Source organism: Haliotis asinina, chromosome 11 (genome assembly GCF_037392515.1).
Source record: "Haliotis asinina isolate JCU_RB_2024 chromosome 11, JCU_Hal_asi_v2, whole genome shotgun sequence".
NCBI classification, from domain to species: Eukaryota; Metazoa; Mollusca; class Gastropoda; order Lepetellida; family Haliotidae; genus Haliotis; species Haliotis asinina.
In genome coordinates, this window is record NC_090290.1 from 13,870,759 (window position 1) to 13,890,102 (window position 19,344).

Below are 19,344 nucleotides of genomic sequence, written 5' to 3' on the forward strand. Positions count from 1 at the left end.
ACCCCTTCATGAGGTGAACTGGAGCAAGTTGCATCATGTTGTGTATATCTGCAATAACAACCTGGATAGGAAAACCTGTATCAGGTGAAAATCAGAATCTGGTGAAATGTATTCTGTCAAAGAATTGAAAGAAGATTCATCCAGAACAGATCTAGGTCATGTATAACAACTGAATGCCGCTAAAAAACATTATTAGCATCGTTTACTTACATTGTTCATGTAGTATTGCAGTGTAAGCATCACACAGGTTATAATCTGGTAGATTTGTTTAAGAAGCACTGTGTGAACAGTTAGCTGATGGTGGGTGTGGGTGTGGGTGTGGGTGTGGGTGTGGGTGTGGGTGTGGGTGTGGGTGTGGGTGTGGGTGTGGGTGTGGGTGTGGGTGTGGGTGTGGGTGTGGGTGTTGATGCTGTGACACACCAAGTTATTCCCCCTCAGAGACAACCCCATCTAACATTCTAGTATAATATGATGACGGCCAGTTGTCCGGTGCCCTCAGTATCTTCCTAGAGAGCTTGCAGTTGTTTGTTTGATCCTCGGTTTTTGTCACTCCAATTGATGCTACTTGTTGTTGCCCTGTCTGTAATCCCACAGTAAGCTGGTTAGACCTCATTGCTGTGTGTCTTAATGACCACTTCCGGCAGAGCTAATTACAGCATGATGGTATGGTCACTGGATCAAGGCTTATCATGCCCAGGTCACCTGACTAGGATTAGCTCCCGTGTAATGAAGTATGGCACAGTTTGCTCGTTTGTGGCTTACAGTACTTGTCACATTGTCCTCCAGGGATTAGCATCTTGTTGTAATTACTACCAATTGAGTGATTGTGATAAACAAGGCTCTATGATAATTAGCCCTATGAGTTAACTGTTAATTGGGACAAGTGTTGTCACGATCAGGTCACTGTGACATTCAGTGGTCAGTGGTCAGGGCTGGAGGGTTGTACATACACACTGGACTTGGAGATGGCAGGTTAGTGTTAGATACATGTATATGGTGTTTGGAGGATACTTGTCAGGTTGTAGAAAATGTATAGGAAAAAAGTAATAGATTTGGGTAGGAAAATAGTGAAAAACTCAAAAAAGGGCAAAATTAATAAGCTATTTAAAAGTCATCATAATATTGTCAATAGCAGTACATAAATTTGTCTGAACCACATTTGAACCTAACAAAATTAAAGTAATTATTCAAGTAAAATGCATGACATCATAAAATGCACAGATCGCAACACTATCATCTGCATGACCTTTTTCCATGACATTTTTTCTCTGACCTTTTTTCCAATCACCACGCGATTGTCATGAAACCTGGGATGCAATTCATGTAATGATTATAATATGCCACAACACACGATTAGTAGATTTTCCCGTCAAACCCTTACGATTCAAAATGAAAACATGAATACTTCTAACATGAGGGTATCTGCTGCTGCTGTTGATGGTGATAATGATGATGGTTGCAGTAATGATCACAGTGATGACAGATATGCTCAAGGTTTCTCAGTGCAGAAGTTAATCCTGGTTTTACCTGTGCATAGTGAGCTTTTACCTGTATGTACTAAGTTTTTACCTGTATGTAGTGAAGGTTTATCTGTATGTAGTGAAGTTTTACCTGTATGTAGTAAGTGAGGTTTTATTTGTATGTTGTGAGGTTTTATCTGCATGTAATGAGGTTTTACCTGTATGTACTAAGTGTAACGATGCTGGATTATTCCTAGTATCATCCGTTATATCAGTAGAGCTAAGCCAGGTGTTGCTAGTTGACAGATCAATTATTCAGTGGTCACCCGTAACATGAAGACTTATAACTTGGTTCAACTTATGCATAACTAATACAGAACTTAAACAGATCTGATACAGAAGAGACACACAAATGCATTCAGTTATCTAGAATGTTCATTCATTGATTTTCAGTTTCTTTGTTTGAACTATTGGCTTCATAAAAATATCAATGTTAAATTACGTCAGTCACAGTGACATACCTTTTTTCCACAATGATCTTTAAAATGTAGCAATCATTTTCTATATTTAGGGGTATAAGGTTACTGATTGGGCTGACCAAATAGACTCCAGGAACAGTTCTATAAGGTCTTTCTGTCTGGGTTAGGATTAGGTTAGGGTTAGGTTTAGAGATAGGGTTAGTTAAGGGGCTGTTCAAATCGGATTTCCATTGTCCAACATCAAGCTAACCTTGGTGAAACTGACAGCACCAGGAAATGCATGAATTAAATGGTTGAAACATTTAACTCTGTTAAAAAAGCATGTGTGAAACTTTAACACAGTGTGACATTTTTAGAATTTCATGAGAAGTCAGCATTTATTTTGAGTCATACTTATCTTATCAGAATTACAAATGACAATTTGGCTTGAATAATGCTGAACGCAGTATAGAATTAAACTCAATAATTTATTAGACATTTCTGTTAATGTGCAGTCGTGAAGTCTACAGTGTTATAAGATCAATGCTCTTGGAATGTTGCTGGCATTGAGTGTAATCAGCTTGAATAGGGTTGTTTTTGCAATAAAGCAATAAACAGAACAAGGCTGTGGACTAGCCCTTATGGTTGACAGTTATGTCTGTTGACAAGTTTACTTATCTCAGAGACATAAATCTCCACGCCCACCATGACTGTTTTGTATGAGTCTGATCATATTTAATGGCCAGTGTTTATATGGTATACAAGTGTGACAGTTGTGTGACTATCTCTGATCTCAGGGTTACACCCAACCGGCATGGAAATGTGGCTTCTCTTTCAAGCTGGATAGCTGGTGTCCATTGTGATTTGCTGCTGAATTCTCCATTGCTCCTTGTAACTTCATCCATTCATTGGCACAAAAACATGAAATAGTTTTGTCATCCAATTCACAAAACACAAATCCAGATATTAGCGTCATTCTCTTTTCCAGTCCAGTGAAAATAAACATTTGAAAGTCATTCCTGTGTGGAAATAAACACAACTCATTTCAAGCATCAAAGTATCCCAGAACAGACCGCACCTCTGGGAACTCCTTGTCCCATTGCCAAACTACTTGTCAGATATCTTGTATCATTTGCTTTATGATATACTTCCCATCAAAAGTTTAAACTCACTTAAAACGTTCACTATATGTCATGTATATATATGGTTACATAAAAGATTGATTTCTCCACTAACTTGGGGAAACCAACTGTAAACTTTATGCAGATATGTTGCACCAAATTGCTGAAAAGCAATTCCAAATATCGTGCATGTGAACAGCAGCATTTTGATGTGAAGTTTTGTTAGAATTTTCCAATTTTCACTAATTTTTATCATTTATTAAACTCTATCTGATCTTTTCAACCTTACAAGTTTGTTTTACAATGCATCAGTTTATGTGTAAACAGTATCTTTAAACAGTATTGAATAGTTTACGAAATTAAGTTCAGAACAGTTGCCTGTATTAAGTGGCTACATTTTCTCTAGTGAGTGAAAACTTTTGATAGGAAGTATACTTGATTTGATAAAAATGAATCTGAAATGATTATTAATGCTTAATTTTGGAATGGTTCATTTCATATTCCTTACAGGAAATCCATTTCTGTCCAACCTTTTTACTATCGTGGAATCAGTATGTAGTTGGATTGTGCCTTGTGGTAAATTCCCTGAATTCTGGACTTGAAACAGACAAGATCCAACCTCTCTCCCTCATATAAAAGGGTAAATGTCAGAATCATTTTAGATTCTTATATTTAAATATCATGATGGGTAATTATAGCGTGAAAGTACTTGTGACAAGGAAGGACAGATTATCACCGAGGCAGATTAACGCTCAGTTGAATTCTCTGTATGTGTCATGTCAGTGGGATTCCAGTATTGAATGATGAGGTCGCAAGGTCAATAAGGTGCCATAGCTCACTCTGCTGAATTATGTCCTTTAGTTTTACCAAGCTTTTCTGCATCACTCTGGACTTTCCTTTTACAGCAAGGTAAGGGAGATAAATGACATTCAACTTAAATTTAACTCACTCATTCGCTCACTCTGTTGCAGACGCGGTTCATGGAGCGTCACCGTAAGATGATGGACAATTTCATGGCTGACCGGACCCAGGAGGCCGAGGAGCTAAAGGCCAAGCAGGAGGGCGAACTTCAGCAGCTGAAGGACCAGCTCATCTCACAACGGGATGCTGAAGTTCAACAGCTCAAGCAACAGCATGCAGAAGAACTGGAGAAAGCCACACGGCTAAACACAGAATCTGATGCTAAGAATGGTGATGGTGAGAGGAAGACACAGGATGGAGAGAATGATGGTTCAGATGGGAAGCCAGGACATCCTGATCTGACAGACAGATACAAACAAGAGCTGGAGGAAATGGAAAACCAGTGGAGGAAGAAATTTGAAGGTGTGTGACAGTGTTTTCTATTTTTGCTTTGCCAGTTCTTTGAACTGACTGTGTAATCTCTGGTTGGTGACTTAATGTTTGAATGCTTTATTTCTTATGGGAACCATATCATTTGTTAGTTGTTGAAAGTATCTGAATAAGGATCTTGCCTGATTAAATTAATAATTGCTCATGCTATCAGTCACAGGTTCATTTAGCCAGTACTTGAGTATTTACCAGTTACTTGTCACACTGTAGTACTATGTTGCACTGAGACCTACTTGATTGGCAAATGGAACTGCAGAAGGTATGGGGGGAATTTTGGTAAGTGACTGTGTTCGCAGTATGTTCACACATCAGTAAATGGGTACCTGGTAGTATGTGATAGTAATGGAACTGTTATCCTTCTAGTGGAACATAGCGTGTGTTCCACAAGGAATGAACCATTGTCTGAAGTCTGATGTTGACTTGGAATGTTGAAGTGTACATTATCTAATGTCATTTTCTTCCAGAGCTAAAGGCTACCCATGAGGATGAGCTGTCTGCTGCTGTCCTGGATACTGAGGCAGTCAAGGCTGAGTTGGAGACTGCCCACCAGAGGGAGTTGCAAGACCGAGAGACACGTCTGTCTGAGTCACACCAGGCAGAGTTAGAAAAGCTCCAACAGCAGATTGACCAACTGGTCAGACAACAGCAGGTAATGTGTTTGTGTTTATTAATAAGGAACAATGACCTAAAGAGTACCCTAAGTACTGCAATGCAGGGATAAGTAAGTAAATGTTGATATTCAACAGCTACTGGGGCTGTGGGGTAGCCTTGTTGTTAAAGCGTTCGCTCGTCACACCGAAGACCCAGGTTCGATTAACAACACGGATACAATGTGTGAAGTCCAGGTATGGTGTCCTACGCCATGATAGTGCTAAAATATGGGTAAAAGCGGAGTAAAACTCTCACACACTCAACAGATATAACAATTTGAAATTGAAAATACTGCAGACTTGTTAAAGTGGGTCTGAGTGTCACTCATGTCCTGTTTTCCTTCAGACTTTCCAGAGCTCTGTTCAGCGCCAGGAATCCCATGACCAGGACGACCAGAATGAGGGACTGAGAGAGGCAATGAGAGAAGTGTCGGAGGTAGTCCTACCTACACAGACAACACCACTCGTGAGTGGATGTTTTTACTTCATGTTTAATGGCTTGGGCGTCAGTCTTATCAGCTCTGTCTATGACCAGAAATAGTTTTTTGAAAGCTCAGGAAGGCTTGGTTTGATTCCTCACTAAAGTGAATTGTGTAAAGCCCATTTTTAGTGTCCCCCCACTTTGATATTGCTGAAATATTGCTGAAAGCAGCATAAATCCTGAGACACTTTTAGATCTTTAGAAACAAGTATTACAAAAGTTTAGACTTTCAGGGGGTTTGGAGAGATTATATTTTTAACACCGTGCCTTTCATTTCTACAGCTGAGTGCAACAGATCTTGACTCAACCATGGAGAGTGAGGTGTCTGGCACTGAGGGGGACTTCATGATGAAGAGCACCCCGAGGGATCCAGCCTCTGAAGCCGAGGTGAGCAGAGGCAGCACCCCAGATGAGATGCTGGCAACACGGTCCTTTGCTGAAGTTGTGCGAGGTATTCCCCCGATTGTGTCTGTTGAGGAGATGAAGGAAAAAGAGGAAAGGATCCTTCAGGTAAATCAGTATACAGTACAGGCCTTTGTTGTCTGAGCCAAGTTAGTCTGAACCCTGTGTGTCTGAATGTAGGTTGTACAGACCCTCTTAGTCTGAAGCTAGTCAAGCAGACACTTTTCGTCTAAACCTTCTTTGTGCAGATTCTGTCTGAAGCTAGTTAGTGCAGACCTGTTAGTCTGAAGGTAGTTAGTGCAGACCTGTTAGTCTGAAGGTAGTTAGTGCAGACCCTGTCAGTCTGAAGGTAATTAGTGCAGACCCTGTTAGTCTGAAGGTAGTTAGTGCTGACCGCAGACCTTGTTTGTCTGAGGGTAGTTAGTGCAGACCCTGTTAGTCTGAAGCTAGTTAATGCAGACCTGTTAGTCTGAAGGTAGTTAGTGCAGGCCTGTTAGTCTGAAGGTAGTTAGTGCAGGCCCTGTTAGTCTGAAGGTAGTTAGTGCAGGCCTGTTAGTCTGAAGGTAGTTAGTGCAGGCCCTGTTAGTCTGAAGCTAGTTAGTGCTGACCGCAGACCTTGTTTGTCTGAGGGTAGTTAGTGTAGACCCTGTTAGTCTGAAGCTAGTTAGTGAAGACCTGTTAGTCTGAAGCTCGTTAGTGCAGACCCTGTTCGTCTGAACAAAGTTGTTTACACCCTATTAGTGTGAAGGTAGTTAGTGTAGACGCTGTTCGTCTGAACAAACACCCTGTTAGTCTGAAGCTAGTTAGTGCAGACCGTGTCTGGCAGAACCATGAAGTCAGTCTTGCAACAAGCATTAGCATAATGGCTAGTCTTGGATCACCAAGAGGTTGTGCAAAGGATCAGGGTGTTTATTGTACTGCTTCAGCTGGAGAAGAAGGTGAAGGAGTTGCAGGCTCGGCTGGAGACTGTGGAGAGTGAGGAGCAGACGCTGACAGGAAGGAGAGCTCGGGAGGCGGAGGAGGAGGGCAACTTAGTCATGATGCTCCGGGGTGACTTGGACAGGATTAGTGCTGAAAGGTTTGCAGTTTCTTCATCAGACACATGCAACTGAAACTGTCCTGTTCTGACTGCAGTTAATGTTCTGAAGTTTTCCAGTTGTTGAACATAGTCATTGATCACTTGAAATCCACTACTGTAGAATTGGCTGCTTTAGGGGCTTCTATCATCTGACACTGACACACAGCCAGCTGTCCTCACTTGTTGTATATGAACATTGTGATGATTCACTTCAGGGATGCAGTGCAAAATGCCAATGACCGTCTCCTCCAAGTACTGACAGATTCTGTCAAGAACTATGTGTCAGTTGAAGACATCATCAACAAGAAACTGACACGACTGGTCAACCAGTCAGGAACAAGGTCAAGGCCGTCCAGTGGAACACCTCGGGAAGACAGACGGGGCTCTGATGCTGATGTGCATCGAGAAAGTCGAGGACATGAATTTGGAGCCAGAGCTTCATCACCTAGAGGCGACAGAGGTGAGTCTCACAGTCCCAACGTAAGGTTGTGCTTGTGTTGCCTGGATTTTTCTCAAGGTCATCTTTGTAGTCTTGTTTTTTTTCAGTGTGATCATTGCACTTTCTTAAACTCCACAGACTCAACAATTCTTTTCTGTACAGTCATCTGAAATATATCTGAAATGTCATTGGCCACATGGTTTGGTTCAGCTCAGACTTTGTATTGTTAGTTGAACTACACCAGCATTCTGCCCCATGTTGTTGTTAACACACTGGTAATCTTGTTCAGCTGACACGAGCCAGGACAGCACCGCTCTGGAGGAGACGAGCATTCTGTCCAGCAACACAGACGAGGGGCTGGATCTGTCCCAGAGACTCACCGAGAGCATCTTCACAGGACCGGAACTTGATGCGGAGGGAGAGGAGATTCTCTCAGGTTGGAAATGTTTTGGAACTTAGATCTATGCTGTCTTGTGTTGTGGAGACTTGTTAATGAATATTTATCTTGCTTACATTAAAATGGAAGGCTGCCGTGTTAAGGAGAATGTGGTCATCTTGAAGGTCTTTTTCCACCACACTGGAGTAAATAATAGTTTCTCCAAATTGACATAGTTGGAATATTGCTAAAACATCAGTTAACTACAGTCTGAGTCTTTAACCACTTGCTAGAAGTCAAGTGCTTCTGCTTACTGTAACAAATCTTCACCTTGATTGTACTTAGAATGGATCCAAGAGTCAAGTTTGGCCTCATAGTTTCAAATGCTTTGATCCTGACTGTAACTACTATTCATTCAATCAGAGATGCAGAAGCCACGAAGCTCTTACCCCTGAACAACATTGTTCCTTTCTTCCAGATGCCCGTGGGAGGTTGCAGACCTCTGTGAACAACCTGCTGGAGATGATCGAGAAGACGACTCAGCAGTTGATGGAGGCTAAGCATACCCAGCAGGAGCTGGTTGACACTCTGGCCACTCGCAGCACTGAGGCCGAGGTCCTGCAGGCTCGCTGCACTGACATTGATGACCGACTTCGTGAGGAGGTCGCTGCCAAGGAGTACCTGTCACTGGAGCTACACAAGGCAGAAGGTGCGGGATTGGAGGGGCTAGCTTTGAGTTGGGAGAATGGATGGAGTTGGGGATCAGTTGTAGGATAATCTTTGGTGTAAGTTGGATGGCTGCCTGCCTGCCTTGTTGTGGGATGTTAATGCTGGGTGTGAGTTATCTGTTGGTTCAGTGTTAATGAGTATGTGTAATGTTGGTATGATGTTAACATGGAGTACTTCGCTAGGGAGGGAATTTGATGTTGGGAAAGGTATCAATCTCTGGGACTGAACATGTTCAAAGGCACAAATATGGGTTTGGAGGAAGTAGAAATTGGTTAGGGTAGAGGTAGGGGTAGATGTTTTGGTAGTTGTTAATGTGTGGTGTTTGTTGAGAATATTGGGGACGATAGGTAATGGATTATTTGGTGAGGATGTTGTTCATGGTTCCTATAGCAGCACAAGTGTAGGGTTGGATGTATGAAGAAGGGATGGGATGATTTCGAGTGGGCACTTTAGTATCATCAAACTTCCAGGCATGTGTAGCATTGGATGGACCTTTATGATAAATAGTAGGGTGGGTGACAACAGTTCCAAAATGTGCAAGGGATGGCGTCTAACTGTTATGACCAGTGGCTAAACTCTTCCGCTACTAACACCGTGTTGTTGTACATGTGAGATTCTTTTGTTCAGGCTTGATATCAGGATACGCCACGGAGAGGGACGCACTGGAGCAGAAGCTAGAGTCTCTGGAGGAACAACGACAAGGACTTGCCCTTGACCTTGAGACCACGCGAAACAAGCTGCATGAATTCCAAAACTCCCACCATGAGATCCAGTCCCGACAAGAGTCTGTTGATCGACAGGAACAGATCCTGCGAGAAAACGTTGGCCAGGAGACTCAAGGTTTCCGTGACTACAAATTCCTTCTTCTGCCCTTTGGTGTCTTTGTTGGTGCTTACCTCTTACGTGATTGGCTGCAAATGGCCAGTGACTTTTGAACTTATGAACTTTGAACTTTTGGTGTGATGATGCCTGATGATAAGGCATTTATATTCATGTTTGTACATAATATATCATTCTGGATCTATTGTCACAGAAATGTGGTTGACTTGCCATAATGGCCAAAACGGATCATTTTTAATTTTCTTTTTGTTTTACGTTATCACTGAGTACTTGGAAGCTAAAGGTGCACGTGTACTAGTTTTATTGCTGAGAATATCCTTGTTCATAATAGTTGTTCATGTAGATATACACTGTTTGCGGGTTTTAGTTGACTGGGATTTTACTGTCCGCTCCCACATTGGTCAATATTGAAGCATTTGTTGCACACAGATGGTTGTTTGTGACTTCTATTTTATGACATTTTATTGCAATATGTGTTATATTTTTGATGACTATTTATCATTTACTACTGTTGACAATATTTAATGTTGGAAAGCTTTACACAGCGTCTATTTACAATGTTAATACTTGTTATTTTGTTCCTCGTATTGCATAGTCTGCAAGTCAGTGATATTTAACAATCAAAATAGAGATCGTTTTGAGTTAACTTACAACAGATCCATATTCCCATTTCCATGGTAACTGTAGAAGTTCACTTTCGTGGTGTTGGAGAGGTCAATAAAGATTAAAATGACAAACAATTTGTGTGATTTCTGAAGGGAAGAAAGAGATAGGTTTGATCCGGACAATAATGTCACTTGAAATGAAACCACAGCCTTGTATAGTGAATATATTAGTAGTAAAGCTGCAGAGTCAGTAACAAGGGGACAGTTCTCGTGGATATATATAGGCGTTACTTTCACATGACAATGAATTGGGCAACACTGTGACAATAATGTGTCTTTTACAAGGTGATCAGTATTTCAGGTCAGACCCAAAGAATTCTGAAATATCACAACTGTTCCAAGATCAGTAATTGACATGTGGACAAGATGGTTACACAGCTTGTCGTAGCTGTCTATATGAGAGCTTTGCCTGGTGGCTTCACTGTTGTCTGGGCAAGAAGCAAAGTAGCATCACTTGAACTGATGAAAGCTTACCAGCCAATACACTGTTGCTGTAGCACCAACTGTTTGGTTGTGACATAGACTGAGAGCTTAGCTAAGCACCACATACAGCTGCATTTCAGAACTACCAGCAGACCTGAAATATTGTCATTCAGGAGTATGTGGTTCTCTCATACTTCACTTGCTGGCAGTGCTTATGACCATATGCACTCACGTGGCCACATGATAACCAAACCTGCCCATTAGATGAGATCTGAAGCTTTTCAGTGTCTGCCAAGCTTGTTCAGATCGTCTATAGGTACTGGTGAAAGACAAATGTAATAGCTACTGTCTTGTTATTCAGTTTGTAGACTTCTGTTTTTAGAATTTTAGAAATTTTCAGTCAAGTTCATTGGCTGCTGTGGTGATGACAGGATCAAAGGTCAGAGGTAAGGGTTGAGGGTCATTTCAAGGTCACTGTATGGCATGGCTAAGACAAATCTTTCCTCCTTTCTCTCCAGATGTTCATCAGGATTTATTGGGTTATATTCTCTAAGGCTGGTGTGACTCAAAGGTTTGCATGTTTTACTAACTCAGGTTACATTTGGTCATTGGAGAACCACCATCTGAGCAGCAACCTGACTAATCTCTCTGAGCACACTCAGTGATGAATCTGCACAATTGTTCTAGTTTACTATTGTTGCCCAGTTTTGGAAACAAAGTCTCACTGGCAAATCAACGAAATTCTTTAATTTTCTGAGCATATTCTCAAGTGGTGACTCATTTGAATAAATTTGAGGTTCCTGTTTGGAGAGAGAGTTGGTGAAAGGTTTGACTTGGAGTCACTATGCAGGTTTATATATGCTGCTTATAAGGCAATAAGCTGCTGCACTAGCTGCTCCAAACGTAGAATTTGCTTTTAGTTGCTCTTTTGGTTCATGTCCATCAACAAAATCCTGTTTTTACGTCTTACTTCACTCGTAAATTGCACCTTCATTTTCATGCAGACCCTTAATTAACTTTTCAGTAATCGTAGAACTTGAAATAACAGTTCAGTCTCTTGCACAGTAAAACAGAACAAGATGTTTTTTTAATAGATCGTGTTGTTTATAATTGAAGTTTGTAACTGATTTACTGATGACATTATTTCACCTGTAGATGGTCAGTGTAGTCAGCTTCTTGCCTTGTACCCTTTCATCCTTATACCTGCCCTCTGGTGATGGTACACTTGACAACATCCCATATAAGACTTTCCGGGCTCGTCAGAATGTCCATATCATTTTGGGATTTACATATAACTGCTTTGTATTTCCATTTAGTTTACTTCTGAAGAGACGTTGAACTGTCAAGATATTCAAGATATTCAATACAGCTGAAATGTTGTTAGAGTTATCCCCCTTTCAGGAACCAGGATGTTGGGAATCTGGAAATTAGAAGAATGTTCAGTAGTTCATCTTCAGCTTGATTTGTCAGTGTTCTTTGGAGGATAAACTTGATACAATGGCTGTGGTTGTTGAGTATGCATTTTTTCCTTGGGATTATCTTGAGCTCTTCAAATCTTGTCTGTTGTTAAACACCTTGAAAGTAGGTCATTTTCTTCAGACTGTCTGGTATGTAGGAAGTCCTGGTAGACAGTGGAGATCACAGTGTTTTTAGACTTACAACATGTTCCTTTAGCTTGTATGAGCTGGGCAGTTGTAGGCCAAGTGTGTTTATTTGTCTCACTTATTGTTAGATATCATTTGTGGAAATTCTTGCATCTTATTTAAAATATTGTGTCAAGTATATACTGTACATTTTGTGATTTTGTGAGTGTATTAAGGTGTTTTGGATTTTCTTCCAGAGTAACAGCTCTTGACCTTTGGATGGTTTAGTGTAGTATTGTCAGTCCAGTGAGGACTGTTCAATGTGTTATGGTAATGGGTTCTGTTACAGTGCACCTTTAGTTAATCCGACTTCTCACACAGTGCTAGAGTGTTTGTTCTTGTTAACTTGTTAAAATGTATCACTCAAGGGGTAAGCACCAACATTTATAAAGGATTGTATTTTTTGTTATGTATACATTTTATATATGTACATTGTTATTTTGAATTTGTTAAAATTTAGCATGGAGATGCTGTTAATATTTTTGCAATTATAAGTAGTAATCTTGAATGGTTTGGAAAATAACATTTGAACAATTTTGGAAAGGGGCAGTATGACTGAGCAGTTTCTGGTTGCTTGTAGTAAAGAGTTCCACTTTGGTTTTTATTTTTATGTTAGAAATTGACATTGAGTAATAAGATGTGATCTAAATTGAAAATTCAAACTAAGTTTTATACTATCCAAACATTGATTGGGTAAACTGTAATTTTATTGTGATGGTATTATGTTATATGTTATGCGAAGCTAGTATTTTTTCCCATATATTCCTCTCAATAACCTGTGGCATATATCCTCCTAAGACGTTGCATGTTGGAACCAGTGATAACTATAATGCCTGTCCTGTGTTCCTTATGCCAGATATGAATATTCACTGAACTTCCCGCCCTTTTCACTAAAGCACTAGCACACAGTTATATAATACCATAGACTATCTATGGCATCTGCATGCTTGAACTCAGAGTAGCTGCATTTAATTTTAATAAATATGGACTTAGTACATACCCTTGTTTAACTCACGTATTGGCCCCTCAGCATTAATAGTTCTGCTTGCTTTGCATGAATCAGCTTTTGTTGGCATGTAATGCTTGTTGATATTATCTCTAACCCTGCTGCATGACGTATATTGTATCCATGCTTGGTTGGAAGTATGAATCATATAGTCAGTACTTTACTTGGAATTTCTATCAAGTACTAATTTTACATGTCATTCATAATAGAGAAATACTAATATTCTGAAGTAAAGTATTTTAGTGACATACAGATCATCACTGTTGCGTCGAAGTTGAAGGGACACAAATGATGACTATTGCTGAAATAAAGCTGTTACTTCCACACAAGCGACCTCGACATATCCAAGTTCTAAAGCTCTACACAACAGTGTTTGTCTGTATAGATTTGGTATTTAGTTTGTTGTATTTATTGTAGGTATGATCTGTTTCTACGAAGTGATCAAATCAGTAATCAATGTGATGGTAATCTTTGTATGTTACAAATTTTATACTTTTCAATGAATGCTGAAATATACTTTTCTTAAATATTCTGTGAGAACTGAGTATGCTGGAACTTTTATGTCACAGAGTTATTTTGAGTAACCCTCATCTAATGTTCAAAGTTGTAATCAGTTTTAACTTTGGTGTCATGGAATTGGTGGTCCTTCTGGTATCTCCAGATTTTCAACATGAAGGGGGATAGTTTCAGTAAAACTCCTTAAGGGATAGCATCAGTAAAACTCATTAAGGGATTATTAGTTTGATCACTTCTGTTGTATCATTAGTAGCACAGTTTGTTTCTCATTGTCTTCATGCATGATTGCTTTTCAAATACAGCGACAGTCTCGATGCCCACCGAGTTGTCCGACACTCCAGCAGGTGGGTTCACACAGGCAGTTGTTGTTAGGAAAACAGTTTTTATTTTTGTGTTTCACGTAACCAACATGTTAACAGATATAATTGGTAAGAGATAAGCAGGACATATAAATTATGAACTAAATGTACTTAACACAGAAATCTTTCAATGAAGAAGACGTCATTTCAAGGGGAATATTTTAGAAATGGTCTCGTAAGAAATTGGGAGGAGTTTGTAGTCAGGAGTAGAGGGGTTCAGATTAGGATTTGGGTGATGAAACACCGAGAGCCTTAACAATAATAGTAGATGAATATCATTCGGCAATTGATGTTATTGGTGGTGGAGGTATTCATTGCTCTCCATGTAGCTTTTAAATGATTAAAACAAATTTTGAAAACAAGAAACAAACAGAAAAGAAAAAAAACAGGTTGGTAATTTCTAGGAATTTCTTGTTTGGGTTTGTATAGAGTGTAGGATGAAACATGTAAATGTGATCATCACCCACTATTTGGCCTTATGGTCCTAGGTCTCATGTACATCCATCCATTCATCCATCCATCCATCCATCCATCCATCCATCCATCCATCCATCCATGTTCTGTCTCCATTGTCTGCCAGCATGTAAGTCCAAGCAAGCTTTTAACACCTGCATTTGGCTTTATAACCGATTTGTATAGACTACCTATGAGGTGCTGTAGCTCTGGTACATTCATCCATAGACAGATAGATATGGTTCTATAGCTCTTGTACATTCATCTATAGGTGCTATGGTTCTTGTACCTTTATCTGTAGACAGGTAGATCAGGTGCTATGACTCTTGTACATTGATCTATAGACAGGTGAATCAGGTGCAACAGTGTCTTGTACATTCATCTGTAGATGCATAGATCAGGTGCTGTAGATCTTGTCCATTCACCGATAGATGGGTAGGTCAGGTGCTGTAGTAAACTCGAGTACATTTATCTATGGGAGCATATCTAGGCGTGACTATTGGACACAATATTGGACTGACCAGGTACCACACATAATACTATGCCAGTTTTGTTGATATCAGTGTATCAAATTTGTATAGAAGAATATTCTCGGTAGATTGTATCGAAAAAAAGGACATTAAACTAGGCTTATCAGGTGTTACTCACACATGTATTTGTAATGTCAACTTTTGTATGAATATAGTAGCACATACATCTTGTTCTGCACAGCTGCAGTAATGATTGTACCCTAATATCAGTATACAGTATGTAGATCTAGAGATAGAGCATACAGGAGGGAGGGTGGTAATATTGCATGCTGCCCATGTGCTGTGTTGTGCTTGCTGTGTTGTGTTATGTCCCATTTTGCACCCACACCCATCTGCACATTGCCATTAAATCTGTGTCGATTATGTATCTCATTCCACAGATTTGAAGTGAACAATAGAATCCTCTTCGAAAGGACTAGACTTAACATAGTTATTGTGACAATAACAGGAGAGAGTTGATGGGGCATGAGACATTAGACATGAGAGGGTAGATAGGGCTGTTGTGACATTAACAGGTGCGAATGGACAGGGTTAATATTGTGACATTAGACATGCATGAGTTGACAGCGCTGTTGTGACATTAGACATGAAAAACTAGACAGGACTGTTGTGGTATTAGACATGAGAGAGTTGATGGGGCTGTTGTGACATTAGACATGACAGAGTGGACAGGGCTGTTGTGACATTAGACATGACAGAGTTGACGGGGCTGTTGTGACATTAGACATGACAGAGTTGACAGGGCTATTGTGACATAAGACATGACAGAGTTGACAGGGCTGTTGTGACATTAGACATGACAGAGCGGACAGGGCTGTTGTGACATTAGATATGGGAGAGTGGACAGGACTGTTGTGGCATTAGACCTGACAGAGTTGACGGGGCTGTTGTGACATTAGACATGACAGAGCGGACAGGGCTGTTGTGACATTAGACATGACAGAGTGGACAGGGCAGTTGTGACATTGGACATGAGAGAGTGGACAGGACTGTTGTGACATTAGACATGACAGAGTTGACAGGGCTGTTGTGACATTAGACATGACAGAGTGGACAAGTTTATTTTCAGTGCACCGTTTGACTCATGTGTTTTGTGTCCTTCTGTCAGCAGGAATTGTGAGTGGACAGTTTCAGACTGTCATATGACCTTCACTGCTTCAAGAAGATAAACTACATCTCCATTATGTTGTTTGGCAGATATGCATCATCAGTACAATCCACTTCTGTCATCCATATGTATGTTAGCATGAGGAAAGTAATATATACATACCCTCAGTCTGAAAGATCCTGAACACACCCACAGCCCAAACTTCACACCCATTGTGACTTCACTCTAAGTTTTCCATCAGTGTAAACACAGCATGTTTTGTCTCCAACCTACTTTGTGTTTCAACCAGACACCACCATCATTCTGTCATACTCATCGGCCAATCTGTAATGCACCAAGTACCATTCAGTAATTGCTTATGCACATCATTACACTTGTCAAAGCACAAATTTCCATTCTCAACTTCGTGTGGAGTACACCTCCCTTTAGATATTATTTTCTTGGACACTCATTGAAGTTGTAGATGCTTTCACATTGATAACAGACACTGTCTCCACATGACCAGACTAGGCTGTCAGATATTGTCCGGCGTTCCTCATTGGGTATGATTAATAAACAGCAATATAAAAGGCAGTAACTCATGTATGCTTTGATACACAACAGCCTTGGAGCAAAGGTGACTGTGAATTTCGTTTTCTTCCATGAGGTGACCATACATATGATAGTCAGAACTTGTATACCTTATTGTCGATTAGGACATTCTTCAAGCACATATGGTTTTGTGATAGTGGTCCTGCTTCAGTTGACATTCTGACAATTACAGAAACTTTTTTAGTTGAGTATAAGCTTATGACAGGCTGGAGGTTAAGTTGTCTTCATGAATACGGTCCTGCTCCAAACGTTGACATCCTGACAATGACAAGAACTCAAAAGGGCTAGAGACACCACTAAATGTTGACTCAAACTGGGGTCTTTTGACATGACAGTTAACAATGTAGCCACTATTCTGCAGATCTCTAGGTACAAAGGCTGCAGTGATGTTTAATGTGATGTAGATTTCAGACTCTTTGACTTCAAAACTGTCTTTGTGAATCAGGATGTTTTTATGAGGTTGACTTTCTGGTAGTGACTCAAACGCATTTAGTATGATACAGACTTCTGACTTACTTCCAGAATTACTCCAAAGCTGTGATTGTGGGTGTGCTTTCAGACTCACAATCTGATGATGACAAAACACAGTTAGTATGATATAGACTTCTGACTTACATGTAGAAATACTTTTAAGCTGTGAACATGGATGTGCTTTGAGACAACATTCTGATGATGACTGTGGACTCTCTTGCTTGTCCATGAACATGGTTGTGATTGTCATGTCTGCTACTAGCCCTGCTCCGGGAGGTGACCAGTTTGACTGTGCAGAGGCAGGAGCTGGAGAAACAGACCAGGCACCAGTTTGACCGGAGCCAGTCACGGATCCAGGAGTTGGAGCTTGGTCTGGAGGAGATGGAGCGGATCCATGAACAAGACATGGAGCGCAAGAGGGAGGAGATTGAGGACCTCCGTCTCCAGTTGGACAATGTGGAGAGGCAGCTGAAAGCATCCAAACAGTTCCTGGCGGTAGGTGGACATTAACGTCTTGTGATTGTTACTGTTATCACCTGGATATCTTCTCTCAGACACTCTTACGAATACCCTGTCTGAGTTGTCGCTGTTATTGGTTTTGTTTGTGTAACACCATCTCTGTTGACAAGAGACTGAAGTGTCTGCCTGGAGAATGGTTTGATTTCTGCATGGTTCTCACCTGGAGACTTTAAATCATGACACTTCTTGCTGGTCAACCTGATGCTTGTCATTCAGAAGATATGAAGTGACTGTAATTTGTATACTGTGACAAAGTGTGGTGTCCATTATAAACTGCATCAGTGTGTCACATTGCACATGCTACATAAAACCGCCATAGGCCCAGGCTAGTACAAATTCTTGACTGTATATCCTTATTGCAATAATCATTAATGTGGCACATCCATTCAGTTTGATTGTAGGGAGGTTTCAGTATCTGACAGTTAAGACTGTTGTGCTGTGGACATATTCCAGCTTGGTTTCTCCCTGATGGTGAACTCATTGTGTTGTACAGGAACAGTCTGGGGAGCGGGAACAGGAGCGGGAGGAGTACCAGCGGGAGGTGGAGCGGCTCCAGGAGATGCTGCAGGACCATGACAAGAAGACGAGTGCCCAGGGCAGGCTTCAGAGGGAGGTAGGGACCTGTACTTCTCCATCTGTCACGACTTCCATCAATTTGGAAAAGAAGAAAATCTGTGTTTTGTGATGTTTGACCAGAGTTGTGTCGTGTCTGACCAGATGTGTGGTGTCTTGCCAAACCTGTAAGGTGTCTGACCAGGATGTGTGGTGTCTGACAGGGGTATGTGGTGTCTTACCAGAGGTGTGGTGTGGTCTGTCTCAAGCTGTAAGGTGTCTGACCAGGGATGTGTTGTGTCTGACTGAAGCTCTGTCTTGCAGGTGCAGGATTTGTCTGAGCAGCTTCAAGATCGTCTGGCTGTGGAAGGGGAGCTAGATGAGCAGACCCGCAGATTACGTCTTGTACTTCAAGACAAGGAGCTGACAGCCTCTGAACTGAAGGAGTGGGTGACGCAACTCGAGAAGGAAGTGGATGAGAGAGCTGCCTTGGAGCATGAGCTGAAGCAGGTGGGTCCTCATCTTGAAGATAATTTTGAATAAATACTCAGTTATTATCCAGAATGGATAGATCTTTCATAGAAAATATTTCTTGTGTGAAAGGAAATGATATCTGATTATCTGTTGATAGAATGGCTAAGGGTTAGTGTGAAATTACTGTGCCTATAAAAGATAATATGTGCTTGTGTAGTATTGAACTAATTTATTGTGTTTAACATAGTGTCTGATGAATATTAAATATTATCTCACCGTCTTCTTCGTGGATATTACTACTAATATCAACTTACTCAGATTGTGCAGGGCTTGATTTAATAGATGTTAACCTGCTTGCACCAGGTGCAACCTGAGATCAAAACCAAGCTGCATCAGCCAAAGTCCAGTTGCAACATAGTGTGTTAGAACATCAGAGGTTTCGGTGCACTTAAACATACTTCTGTGATGTAGTACTCATGAAACCATAGCAACACAAACGCAGCTGATCCCTGTTTACAAGAGGTGTCATAGCCGTGACGTGTCATTAAATAGCAATGTTTCGGTTCAGTAGTTTAAAAGAAAATGAGCTGACATGCTTATGCTTGTTAGACTGATTGTTCATTTTTCTCAAAAACTGACTTGCACTAGGT

General features: G+C 40.7%; 1 protein-coding gene across 1 annotated transcript in view; it reads left to right on the top strand.

Moving 5' to 3' along the window:
• Window positions 1-19,344, top strand: part of LOC137256074 (muscle-specific protein 300 kDa-like) — a 140,103-nt gene that overhangs the window by 81,634 nt on the left and 39,125 nt on the right. The window contains exons 17-29 of the mRNA XM_067793767.1: window positions 4,011-4,362; window positions 4,854-5,038; window positions 5,386-5,505; window positions 5,803-6,030; window positions 6,849-7,000; window positions 7,216-7,460; window positions 7,729-7,875; window positions 8,294-8,524; window positions 9,172-9,384; window positions 13,940-13,981; window positions 17,412-17,644; window positions 18,162-18,281; window positions 18,545-18,730. Coding sequence (XP_067649868.1) covers window positions 4,011-4,362; window positions 4,854-5,038; window positions 5,386-5,505; window positions 5,803-6,030; window positions 6,849-7,000; window positions 7,216-7,460; window positions 7,729-7,875; window positions 8,294-8,524; window positions 9,172-9,384; window positions 13,940-13,981; window positions 17,412-17,644; window positions 18,162-18,281; window positions 18,545-18,730 — 2,454 coding nt within the window. The remainder of the gene's footprint in view (window positions 1-4,010; window positions 4,363-4,853; window positions 5,039-5,385; window positions 5,506-5,802; window positions 6,031-6,848; window positions 7,001-7,215; window positions 7,461-7,728; window positions 7,876-8,293; window positions 8,525-9,171; window positions 9,385-13,939; window positions 13,982-17,411; window positions 17,645-18,161; window positions 18,282-18,544; window positions 18,731-19,344) is intronic.